The 13,406-nt window shown below is 36.8% G+C and overlaps 2 protein-coding genes across 2 annotated transcripts; one reads left to right on the top strand and one right to left on the bottom strand.

Annotated features, from left to right (window-relative positions):
- Window positions 1-3,665: 3,665 nt before the first annotated feature.
- LOC103443059 (uncharacterized) lies at window positions 3,666-4,307 on the bottom strand. The gene has a single exon (XM_008381846.3). The coding sequence runs from the start codon at window positions 4,305-4,307 to the stop codon at window positions 3,666-3,668; it is 642 nt and encodes a 213-aa protein (XP_008380068.3).
- A 3,932-nt stretch (window positions 4,308-8,239) lies between these two features.
- LOC103429189 (glucose-6-phosphate 1-dehydrogenase, chloroplastic-like) lies at window positions 8,240-12,105 on the top strand. Its single transcript, XM_008367329.4, has 10 exons — window positions 8,240-8,563; window positions 9,077-9,255; window positions 9,347-9,441; window positions 9,530-9,644; window positions 10,050-10,255; window positions 10,340-10,489; window positions 10,565-10,685; window positions 10,834-11,063; window positions 11,175-11,375; window positions 11,562-12,105. The coding sequence occupies exons 1-10, from the start codon at window positions 8,344-8,346 to the stop codon at window positions 11,806-11,808; spliced, it is 1,764 nt and encodes a 587-aa protein (XP_008365551.1). The 5' UTR covers window positions 8,240-8,343; the 3' UTR covers window positions 11,809-12,105.
- Window positions 12,106-13,406: the final 1,301 nt, after the last annotated feature.

Here is a 13,406-nt window from a genome sequence, read left to right as displayed (position 1 = left end):
TTGCTAGAACCGTGCAACCATGCACCAATGGAATTGCATCGCCTTAACCTTGACCCCACACGTTGCATGCAATTCCATCCTTTCTCATCTTTATCTACTTGACACAAATTCAATTTGCAATTCTAGTTTTGATCAAATAGAAACACACAAGGAATATTCTTTATCTATCCCATCTGATCACCCCACCATTCCTTATCTTTTGGTACTCATCAGATACCATCATTACCGAGGTAATTTGCACGCATATTCGGTTTCGAGCAAATTTGGCCCTTATCCTTTTTCACCATCTTTATCTCCATAAGTGCATGGAAGATAATCTTTTAACCCACCACGTTGGCTCTCAAACCAGTCGCATAGCAATTTGAACTGACATTGATTTCCTTTGCTTCCAAAAATATACTTAAGATAATTACTACGAAAATCCAATAGTAATATCTAGAAAAATATGAAATCCAACGGTTTAGAACCCATTCATTCAACGACCTTGATTGTTCGGGCCGATAGTGTAAAATAGGGTCCAAACATTGCCCCCCCCAGTTTCCTTGAGCTTCGGTTCGTAAGCCGAATGGTTAAGGAAACTGATTTGCTCCTCGGAGTCGCCGACTTCAAGCACCTTAATAGACCACCTCGACCATCCCATAATTGGTGGATGACTTGGTTGGGCCACCGAGAAAACTAGGCTGAGAGAAAAGACCATACTCGGCAACAATACACCCCGCCGAGCTCGGTATGTATGGTTATATAATTTTGTAAAGCAGGCCGAGGGGAATTGGGTGTATAACTATTCGGCCAGAATTTTATTTTATTTTATTTTTTTCTAAATGAAAATAAAAATAGCCGAACCATAGTCAGGAGGAGGCCAACGATGCTTTAGTCCAAGTCGAGATCTTGTAATAACAAAATTTTGAAATTGATTTTGCTCTAGGCCGAATAAAGAATCATCTCCAAATACTTTTGACTCGGCGAAATATTTTTTATCATCGGCTGCCAAATGTATTGAACAATTACTATGCCCCCCGGGCATAATAATTTCGGCTTTTAATTCAAACATCTTAGCCGAACGAGGTTTCTCCATATCGGATTTATTGCCAATAATCATATCAATTGTCGTGGTTTCTTGGGCTAAGCCAATGTTGCGACCTTATTCGTCATTGGAGCGCTCCTCTAACGAATCATTTTCTGAGTCAATTTGTGGCTCATAAATTTGAACATTTTCTTCTAGGCCTACCACACTTTCGGTCTCGACCAACAAAATAGGTGGCCTTTGTTCTTCAACCAAATTAACAATTTTCTTAGGCCGAATATTGGTTGTGGCCGGAGCAGAAATTTGCCCCCCAGCCTTTTGCCTTTCAGAAATTCTTCCCAAACTCTCGAGGAGTTGTTTTTGCTTCTTTAATAGGAGATGACACTCTTCCCATGAAGCCTAATCGAGATAGATCATGTGAACTTCGTAGTTTTAGCACTGGGTCCCACTGGGCGTGCCAAAATGTTGACTCTAAAAACTACCAAGCCTACGTGGCGCGCAGGCCGAGTAATCTATAAGCTAACTACGTCCTTCAGTGAATGCGGGGCGTGCCAACTCGTCGGCCGAGCTCGGCCGAAGAGTAAATTTGTTGATGTTGGGTGCGCGTCTGACTTCTGCGTCTTGCGATTGCGGCCGAGAAAGGAACACGTCTCGGCCTCTTGGGCTCTCGAACCTGAAGACAAGGTTACTATTCTTACGAAGTTCAATATCAAATTCGGCTTTCAATGTGCAGAATGTAATAACTTGTAACACCTCACTTCGTCGAGAAGGCTGATGAGATGACCTCGACCAATAAGGATTCAGAAATCATTCTCGACCGAGACTTGGATAGGTAATCAACCGTCATCGCCGCAGTGTTGTTGATGCCAACGGAAGATGCTGCGAGATCGGCTGATTCTACGGTGACAGAGCTATACATGCCGACTTAAGATATCACCGGTTGCTTTCACAGTGCTGTTGATGCCAACGGAAGATGTGTCAGCGAAAAGAGAAAATAAAAAATCTCAAAGTTGTTGAGAGAGTTTGCGCAGTGCAATTGTGTGTTGAATTGGAGGTCCCTTTTAACATTCCACAGCCTCATGTATTTATAGGGTCGTGCTCACGTAATTCACGTTTCACGCATTCTGGCGCGCACACGATTTTTGTGCAAGTCAATCGTGACCCAAATTTTTTCGTGACCTTCTTGCTAGAACCGTGCAACCATGCACCAATGGAATTGCATCGCCTTAACCTTGACCCCACACGTTGCATGCAATTCCATCCTTTCTCATCTTTATCTACTTGACACAAATTCAATTTGCAATTCTAGTTTTGATCAAATAGAAACACACAAGGAATATTCTTTATCTATCTCATCTGATCACCCCGCCATTCCTTATCTTTTGGTACTCATCAGATACCATCATTACCGAGGTAATTTGCACGCATATTCGGTTTCGAGCAAATTTGGCCCTTATCCTTTTTCACCATCTTTATCTCCATAAGTGCATGGAAGATAATCTTTTAACCCACCACGTTGGCTCTCAAACCAGTCGCATAACAATTTGAACTGACATTGATCTCCTTTACTTCCAAAAATATACTTAAGATAATTACTACGAAAATCCAATAGTAATATCTAGAAAAATATGAAATCCAACGGTTTAGACCCCATTCATTCAACGACCTTGATTGTTCGGTCCGATAGTGTAAATTCGGGTCCAAACACGGTCACATTGAAAAATCTCTCCCGAAGCTGGGGATAAACATTGCAAAAACATAAAGCAAGAGCAAGAATCAAACATATCCATAAAATTAAATTAAAATTAAATTACACGAAATTAAATTCAATGGAAAAAAATTGAAATCAAGGATATTTTATTATATTTGGTTTTTTTCTAAATGCAAATTTGGGCCTGTCCTTGCAACTAATTGAAGTCCTTGGATTTATACGAAGAATTTTTCCTACTGATTCATGACTTTTGGTTACTTGTTGCAATCTTCAACTAAGAACGTGGACGTGGACTGGGATGTGAATACTTTTCCAAGTCCTTATCCAATCTCCAACCATTTGTTTGATGTGGAACATTTTGCGGATCAGCCATTTATTATTAGAGGTGAAGTTTGTTAGATAATTATTATGCCCTTAACTTAAAGGTGTTACAGAAATAGGTTAACAATGTATATTAAGCTAAAATTCTTCGTTATGTGAAGTATCATCTTATATATGGAAAGATAGACAAATATATACACTAAAGACGATTAAGCAGCCAGAGAAACAGCTAGGCAAAACAATATGTATCAAATTGACATACTTAAGTAAGCACGTCGCATCTTTATATCAGCAAATGTGATACAAATAACTTTATTTCCACGACATTTCTCCCACTGAACCACAATCTTCTGATTCACTTAACATACTTATATAAACTTGTCACATCTCTGTATCTAATGTGAAAAGTAAATATGGTACAAATAATTTTATCTTGTTTAGCCGGGGCATGGCATTTTGTATTTCACTGGACCCACGTTATGGTTTCAACAGAATTCAAACGATAATACAGAAGAAACAATACCCCCAAAATTCATCAAGTAAAAATAAAAGTAGTCTTTTACAATTAATAAAACTAGGCTGTTAGCTCTTATGATCTCACTGGAAACATCAAAACATGATTGACTGTTGGACTTCAAGTTTAATTCCTTCCTTCACTCTCCTAATGAAATCATCACACTTCTTGTTCAACTCCTCTGCACTCAGCACTTCAACCCCTTCCTCTTCATACAAATCATGATCGTCCACCACAAGAGAGTTGTTTCTGCAGTATTCATTTTCCTCCTCAGCAGCAATCAAAACCCGTTTTTCTTCTTCCACTGACACCAATATTTCATCCGCTCTTGCTTTCACTTGCTCGATTTCGACGTTGACAACTTCTTCCTTTGCTTTTGGAGATTTTGTTGCCTTGGTTTCTGCCAATTCAACTGTTTTTTGCCGGCTTTCGACACTCTTGAGATCGTTTTCTTCATTGGTGAGATTGGAACTTCCTGGTGGAGAAGTTCCAATGAGACCGGAGTTCTTCACAATGAACACCAAGAGCCCATTGCAAAGTAAAAACATGTAGTTCTTATCGAAATTTATAGAAAATGTGAAGGAATTGAAGGAGTCGAGAAAGAAGGAGATCAAAGAAGAGTAAGAGAGCAAGACTGAAAACACTGAGACCGAGAGTAAAAACTTGATCACTTTGTGGGATTGGTTGAATTTGAATTGGCCTGCAGATTGGATGCTTGAAATCTTGATAGAATCCATGGATTTCGGAGAAATTGCTCGAAGGGTTTTCCGAAATCGCGATGAGATGGTGGACAAATGTGATCAAATCAGATAGCAGTGAACAGAGAGTGAGTAGAGAGCTTTTGGTTTTGCACTTGACAAGGAAGCTTTTGGGTGCTTTATATAAGTGTAGAGTTGTGAATATAAAGGAAAGGGATATCTCCGGAAATATCTCTTTCACCAAAGTTACTGGATTAAATGATTCGAACCTTTAAAATTTCATCTAACAGTAAAAAATTATTACACCTTTTAAGAAATCAAAACAAGTAGATCGTTGGATGAAATTTAAAAAATTCAGATCACTTAATCCGATGATCATAATTGAAGATCTCAGGAGAGAATCTCTTTCGAATATAATAACCTTTTGGTGTGTGAACTTATTTTGATATTTTGCAAATTTGCAGTGGTGCCCTTCACAGATATAGACCCTATGTCAGTCAACTACCATTTTAATATTTAATTTTGATGACCAAGACTAAGTCAATGGTCTTTCCAAAAACAAAAATTGAAATTTTATGGTGGTTCTTTTAGCAGTCTTATTACTTATCTCATTAAGGAAAGAAATTTTGACGATGTAAATACACTATTACGGTGACGCTTCGTGCTAATAATATAATAATATGTAATGTATGTTCTTGTATTATTAGCACAAAATGTTATCGTGACAGCAAAACTATATCATCCAAATTTGCCTTGTGAAGGCGAAAAAAATTTAATTTGATCTTGGAATTTTCACTTTAAAGGATACATCATTTGAGGTGGTGACTTTCTCTATTGGTGCCACACAATTGAAAAGGTCGTTAAAAAGTTTTTTCCCACGTAAAGTAAAAGTTCTGACTAAAAGATGGTTGAATTTGATCAGTTGGTTTAATTTAACATTTTGTGGGTAAGGTCATCTTCAACCGAGGGCTAATCAAATGGCTTGTTTTAGCTCTATGGCTTTTCAAGAAATTAAGGTCATCTCCAACCGAGGGCTGACCAGATGGCTCGTTTTAGCTCTATGGCTTTCCAAGAAATTAAGATCATCTCCAACCGAGGGCTGGCCAGAGGGCTCGTTTTAGCTATCTGGCCCTCCAAGAAATTGATATTTTAATGAACAATACATGGCCATATTTGCCTCCATCTCCAACAGAGAGTCCAATGGCCATAGGGCTCGTTTTAGCCCTGTCACAAAAAACCGACTCCAACCGAGAGTCAAATGGTCATAGGGCCAAACATAATTTATTATTTAAAAACTACAACTTAAATTCAAATCCAACCTCTAAGTGAAACAAATTATGTAAAGTTTTGTAAAAAAAAAATATGATACAAATTTTGTAAAATAGAAGTTATAGGAAAAAAATGGAATTTAAAAAAAAATATGAAACAAATTTTGTAAAATCGAAGTTATAGGAAAAAAATGGAATTTCAAAAAAATATGAAACATATTTTGTAAAATAGAAGTTATAGGAAAAAAATGGAATTTCAAAAAAAATATGAAACAAATTTTGTAAAATAGAAGTTATAGGAAAAAAAATAGAATGAAGTGAGATAGCATGGAATGGTGAAAATTATGTGAGAAATGGTGTAGGAATGACTTAGGTATTTATAGGAAAAAAAGGTTTAAATTCATTATAAAAAAATTTAAAAAAAAATGAATGCAACAGCTAGTCAGCTAGCCATTGGAATCAAATTTTTGTTTAAGAATTCCTGTCAGTTATATCTGACAGGATTTTTTGAATTTTTTGCCAGCCCCGGTCTGGCTGGCTGGATTGGGCCAGCCCTTTGGACCTTTCAGATTCCATGGGGCCCACGAGCCCTCTGATCTAACCCTCGGTTAGAGACGGTTTTCAGACTATTTTCGACACTCTGGCTCTCTAAACCCTTCGGTTGGAGATGGCCTAAGTAGATGACTAGTAATTTCAAGGGTTAATTTTGAGGATGGGACATTCAAGTTTGTTTTTTTTAACAAATGATATTTATCTATATTAAGTAGAGGGGGTAGACTTAGCCTTACAATGAGCTAGTAATAATATAGTTCAAATTCATATTTGGTGAGAACCGAACCTAAAATCTCTCACTTACAAAGAAAAAAGAATATCACTAGACCGTAATACTAAATGACCGGAGATTGAAGTTTTAGCTTGGTTCAAGATTGCATATCTTCAATTTCGGCATATGGTTAGGCATGCATGCAATGAAAGTAAATAATTATCTCAAAGGTAAGAAATTATGAAACCATTCCTTAATCCAAAGCATTCAAAACATTTTATGCTCTTTTGGAAGAACTTTAATGTTTGATGGAATATTAAAATCGTTGTTGAAATTCCACTAAGAAAAATAATGTTAATGGACTACTCGACCAATTCAAAGTTATTATTAAAAATGCGGATTCGTGACATCATTTTTTTTACACAACATTTTACACGTGTTTTTGTGGGAACTCACTCCGTAATGTATTTTGATAATCCGAACCGTCTATCTTTTAAAATATTATTTATAAATCATCCTTGTAAAACTAGACAAATTCAAAACATTAAAATATTCATTTATAATGAAAAAAATGTAACGTATTGTGCTACAAAGAAATTCTAAATCCTTAATCATTTTGGATGTCTAATTATTTTAGGATTGACTTAGATATTAAGGTTGACCTCCAAAACCGTATGGTTTATTCAATTATTGTTTTCGAGATTAGTAATTTGGAGTGGTTGAATTGAATCTTCCGTGTGAAGACAGTCCGGAGCCTGGAGGTTTGTTGACCACAAATGAGTGTTCACATTGTGATGACTTGGATTTGCCATGTGTTAAACCCATTTTTCTGGTAATAATAATGCTAGAGAGATTAAATTAATTAATAAAAATAGAGAAACTAAAAGACATGGAAGTTGATGATTAGTTTATTACTTAAGCGTTGATAAAAATGTTCATTCTTATTAATGACATATCATTTAATTTGTAAATTATATTTACAAATTTAATCTCCTTAACATTATCCTAATCCTAACTGTGTAAGAACAAATTCAAACTTATAGGCTGGTTAGGGATGGGCTTTGTGTGGGGCTGAGGCCAGGGATGGGCCAAATATGTCACTTCCAAAATGGGGTCAACAATCCTTGATGTCTAAGCATTTAAGAGTTGGCCCATTTTTTGGACAAGTTTCATTTTCATTGTAAAGGGGATAGATCTCCATTTTCTTCAAAAAATAAAGATTGGTTGCGAAACTCACTTCACATTGAATTTTAATGATCCTAAAATTTTAAGACAAGTTTCATTTTCATTATTAAGGGGATAGATCTCCATTTTCTTCAAAAAAAAAGGAGATTATCTATGGAACTCACTTCAGATTGAGTTTTAACGATCCTAATTATCTATTTTTTAAGCTGCACTTCATAGATCATCTTTGCAGATCATATGATTTGCCATCAATAGAAAATAAATACGTTAACTAATACTTAAATAGTAATCAAATCATCAACAATCACATTATATGGTTTACAAAATATAGTTTAGACAAAGTGGGTCACTCCGTTTGCTCATTCCACTTTCTATAGCTTGTTGTCTTGTGCATATTAAGGGTGGTGCTACTCACACATATCTTTTTATTTTTCACATACTTTTATTAATTTTTGTACCTCGATCATTTTCAATTCATTTGATTAGACGGCTAAAAATTAATGTATGAGAAGTAAAAATGGGTGTGTGATAGGACCACTCTAATCAAATGCATGCATCTCTAGCCAATCTCCAATGAAACTAACAACTAACACTTTTGAATAAAAATTTGCTAACTCTTTGGAGAGTGGTTAATATTAATAATCCCAATATGTTCTCTCACCAAGAAGTGCAAAATAATATTATATACTTTTGCTAACCAAGTAAACAAAGCATGGATCTGATATGTGAGATTTTCTGAACCAACCAAGTGTGCACGGATATCACTCATTTAACAAAACATTATCTCAAAAGGTAAGTTATAAATACTCCTCTGAAATTATTCCTCAAATTTTTTGAGCTTCATCTCTTCCCCTATTGCATGGCAACTCACCTGAGTACCTGTTCATCTTCTTCAGCCTCATTCCCTCCCTCTTCATTCAAAAACCAGACACCTCACTTCATAAAGTTCATCACTTTGCTCAGAGAATCCCATTCCTCCAGATGGGTTTCTCAGATTCCCCTCAGAATCCTCGCCAGAAAGCACTTTCAGCTCAAATCCTCAAATGGGCATCCGCTCAATGCTGTGTCTTTCAATGCCGGTTCGTTTCTTGGTTTTCTGTTGATTTTTTGCTACTCCTTTTGGCCCTTTGTTTAATTGTTTGAGTAAAAAGTTTGTTTATTTGCTTGATTTGCTTCCAAAGTGTGAATTTTCAAAATATTATATTTTGATTGATTGATTGTTTAGGATTGTGATTAAACCACAAGAAACATTCTTTATTGACAGACAATATCTAATTTCAATTATGTATGATGCTTTTTTTGACCAGTTTCAGAAAAGCACTTTTGACAACTGGAAATCATTCTTCTAGAGTTCTACTTAACCTGGATTGAATGCGTATAGATACAATTTTAGCAATAAAAACTACAATTAGTGACTGCAAAGTAACTTGCTTTGGAAGTTATAGTGTTTTTCGGATTTCGAATCCACATATTTTTCATCTTGGTGCTCCATTTAGCTGTCTGCGATCTGTTGTGCTTTCATTTACTAGGTTAATTTTCTTTGTTGGGTTTATTACTGCTCAATGTAAAATTGGTATTTGGAATTTGTTCAGCTGGAAATACTCTGGGACAAGAATATACCGAGCCTCGTGGCAAATCCTTTCCCATCTCGGATTCAGAAAATGTAGCATCTAATTTAAGCATAACTGTTGTTGGTGCTTCTGGAGACCTTGCAAAGAAGAAGATATTTCCAGCGCTTTTCGCTCTTTATTATGAAGATTGTCTACCTGAGGTTACAGTCTTCATCATGTCATCAGTTTTCACTTGGTGTTCGTACCAAATAAATGGCTAACTACGTTCTATATGCTTATATCTTTGTGTAGAATTTCATGGTGTTTGGTTATGCTCGAACTCAAATGACTGATGAAGAGCTAAGGAACATGATTAGCAGAACCTTGACTTGCAGGATAGATAAGAGGTATGTTGTCTTGCTAAGCAACGGTGAACAGACGGTTACATGAATTCTTTGTGTTATCTACAAATTGGCGTGCATAAATGACTCGCAGGGAAAATTGTGAGGACAAAATGGATCAGTTCTTGAAAAGATGCTTCTACCATGCTGGTCAATATAATTCCGAGGAAGATTTCGCAGAATTGGACAGCAAGATGATTGAGAAGGAGGTAATGCGTACTAGATCTTTTTCTCTTGTATGTTTAATATGAGCTACTTTTGTACATGCAGAAAACTCATCGAATACTAGATAAGTTGATGTAAATTGGGATTTAAGACAGATGGCGGAAAATTAAATCTTGCAGGAAACCTTATTATTATTTGAATGTACAGATTAATTGTCTTTAAATAGATTTCAAATCTATTAAGACTATCAATAAAAGTTTATATCCGAGAACCGACCTCTGACAAGGAACTCCTAGATGAAATACTAATCTGAATATATATACATATATATAATGGTGGTCTGGTGGATGGCATGAACAACCATCTTTCTGACAGATATTGATGTACAATGACAATAACTAACATTTTCTTACAAACGGCTTGATATCTTGGATGGTGCTCATTTGCAGGCCGGAAGCAAGTCAAATAGGTTGTTTTACTTATCAATACCTCCAAACATATTTGTGGATGTGGTCAGATGTGCTAGCGTTAAAGCTTCTTCAGCAAATGGGTGGACGAGGGTAATTGTTGAAAAGCCATTCGGTCGTGATTCGGAATCATCTGCGGAGCTAACCAAATGTTTAAAGCAATACCTTGCTGAAGACCAAATATTTAGGTGAATAAATCTCATGCTTTATGAATACTCAGATTTATTTGATTTTAATGAACGAAGTTTGAGCTTCTAAGTAATACTTTTCAGGATTGACCATTACTTGGGCAAGGAACTTGTCGAGAATCTATCAGTGCTTCGCTTCTCAAATCTTGTTTTTGAGCCTGTCTGGTCTCGTAACTACATTCGTAATGTGCAACTCATCTTTTCTGAAGATTTTGGCACAGAGGGAAGAGGAGGGTGAGTTTCTTCGTCTACAATGTTGTATGGCATTAAATTATTCAATCACCTGACCGTGATTACCCTCGTTTCCAGATATTTTGACAAGTATGGGATCATACGGGACATAATGCAAAACCATCTTCTGCAAATATTAGCACTGTTTGCTATGGAAACACCAGTCAGCCTAGATGCTGAAGACATTAGGAACGAAAAGGTAAATTTCTCTGTTTCCGATCTCATTTATGTCAAAATTCTGTTTTTTAAGAAATTCTATCCCAGAATGTTATGGAGATCCTACCTTAATGTTCTCACCTTTGAGTTGATCATGATATATTTGATTGGGGGAGATGATCTGAACTCAGGTTAAGGTTCTACGGTCAATGAGGCCACTGCTGCTTGAAGACGTAGTCATTGGTCAATACAAGGGTCACAGCAAGGGCAGTAAATTGTATCCTGCTTATATAGACGACCCAACTGTGCCAAAAGACAGTCTCACCCCTACATTTGCCGCAGCAGCTCTCTTTATTGACAATGCCAGATGGGATGGAGTTCCTTTCTTGATGAAAGCAGGAAAGGCTCTCCATACTAAGCGGTATGTCGAAATGTCTAGTCTCCCTAAGGATCATTTATTTTTGTATTCCCTCATATTGTGAGATGCAAATAGTTGAACAACCTTATTTTTTCGCCATGATTACTTAACCAGAGCAGAGATCAGAGTCCAATTCAGACATGTTCCGGGAAACTTGTATAAGAGGAACTTTGGAACCGATTTAGATAAGGCTACAAATGAGCTTGTGCTTCGTGTACAACCTGATGAAGCCATATATCTGAAGATCAACAACAAAGTCCCTGGTCTTGGCATGAGACTGGATCGAAGTGACCTGAATTTGCTTTACCGATCAAGGTACAATACTCTTGTAGGCATTAGGCTGTACGAAATTGTCTTAAATCTCCACTAAACTTTAGTAAACACTTAACCAAATGGGGATGCTCATACTAGTAAAAGTTTTTTCCCTAATTCATTAACTTTTCTGCATGATAATCACTTGCATAATTAACACATTATTAAGAGTATGACTGCTTTGTGAAGGTATCCAAAAGAAATACCAGATGCATATGAGAGGCTACTCCTAGATGCAATTGAAGGGGAACGAAGGTTGTTCATTAGAAGTGACGAGCTGGATGCTGCTTGGTCACTATTCACGCCATTGTTGAAGGAGCTTGAACAGAAGAAGATTGTTCCCGAGCTCTACCCCTATGGCAGTAGAGGACCTGTAGGACCGCATTATCTTGCTGCGAAGCACAATGTCAGGTGGGGTGATCTCAGTGATGATTGACACTTGGCAAAGTTACATAAATTTTGCTCCGCGGTTTTTGCATGCTCATGTCTTGTTCTTGTTCCCCGGTTTAGCCATTGATTCTCGTCAATGCAGATATTGAAATACTAAAATGTTTCTGTTATGTGGTGGTTATTCTGGTGAATCATTGAATCATCACATGACTTTGTGGATTTTACTCACGGTAAAACAATTTTAACAACTCTCAATTGTGAACAGTATTGGTGAGATTGTTGAATGTGTAATATTGGACCGCAATGGTGGAAATCTTTCTATGTACACCAAACATGCTCTCTAGACACAGAGCCTCCAACTTTCCCTCCCTCTTCTCGGAAATTCTAGATTCGGGCTGCCGGAAACTCTCACAAATAGGTCGGGCTAGCATGTTGGTCCCATGCCCCAAAGAAGGGTTTACAACCAATTACATTGTATCATTGGTCATGGACGACATGGTGGCATTCCAGGAGGTGTAGGGAAGTCTCTCTCCACGCACAAGGCTCGCCCTTTGTGCGAGAGTAGCCGCACACAAGAACCTCCTCCCGACTTCTTGCACCAACAATAGTGACTCCTCGTTCCCTCCTCGTAATCCGCTTGTCCTTTCTCTTAAATCTTGGTTCATAAGTTTCATGTTACAAATCCATCAACAATTTGAAAACTTAATTGTCTCTTTATAATTTTAATTTATGTTAACGGAACCCTAAAATTGATTTCAGGTAGTAGGTTCGAATCCCAGCAGTTTTTCCCATGCATGTTTTTCTCTCTATTTGTTTCAATAACCTTCGAATTCAATGGCCATAACCTATGGTTCAAATACCACATGTAAGATTAATCTAACCGCAACCAAGATCAAAGATTAAGCCATAGAACTACCAGACATGATCAACAAACTAGAAATGCGTTTTTGCAATTCGAAAGACAAACATACCTGCAGAATTTGTAACAGAAGAAGCCATTGCATCCTCTAAACGGTGCACATTTTCTTCTCTTGAAAAAAATCAATACTCTTCCTAACAATAAGTCTTTGGATCAATAACATATTATGAGAGTAACGGTTACTATTTATAATAGATCAATCTCAATGACTCTTATTAGAATCATCATAAGAAACCAACAACGGATCCATATTATATCACGATTGTATTACAATTTCAATACAAAGTTCTAATCCAACAAAAAAGACAACTTACCACTTTCCAACAAGACTTTTCCATAACAATTAGAATCATTTAATTGAGTGTTGGGAATCAAAAAATTTAAGCCAAAATATCCAACGAAAGTAGATCGATTTTTTTTCGCTACAATCGGTTCTAAAATTCAATTTCATACTCAAAATCTAAGACGTGTCTCACGTTTAAGAAATCGAATAGTTGTATCTTGTACTCGCATAAAAACCCAAAAAAACACCAGACATAGCAGGAATCTGACTATGGCAATGCTCTCTAGACTCTGAGCTTCCAATTTTTTGGTCTAAAATGAAGCCACCCAAGTCTCCCTCCCTCTTCTCATAAATTATTGTTTAGGGCTACCGGAAACTCTCTCACAGATAGGAGGGGCCGCCGGGCCGGGATGTTTTCCTATGCCCAGAGGAAGGACTTACA

This window comes from Malus domestica, chromosome 09, assembly GCF_042453785.1.
Source record: "Malus domestica chromosome 09, GDT2T_hap1".
NCBI lineage: Eukaryota > Viridiplantae > Streptophyta > Magnoliopsida > Rosales > Rosaceae > Malus > Malus domestica.
Note: the sequence above shows the minus strand (reverse complement) of the source record. Positions and strands in the feature narration are given on the sequence as shown.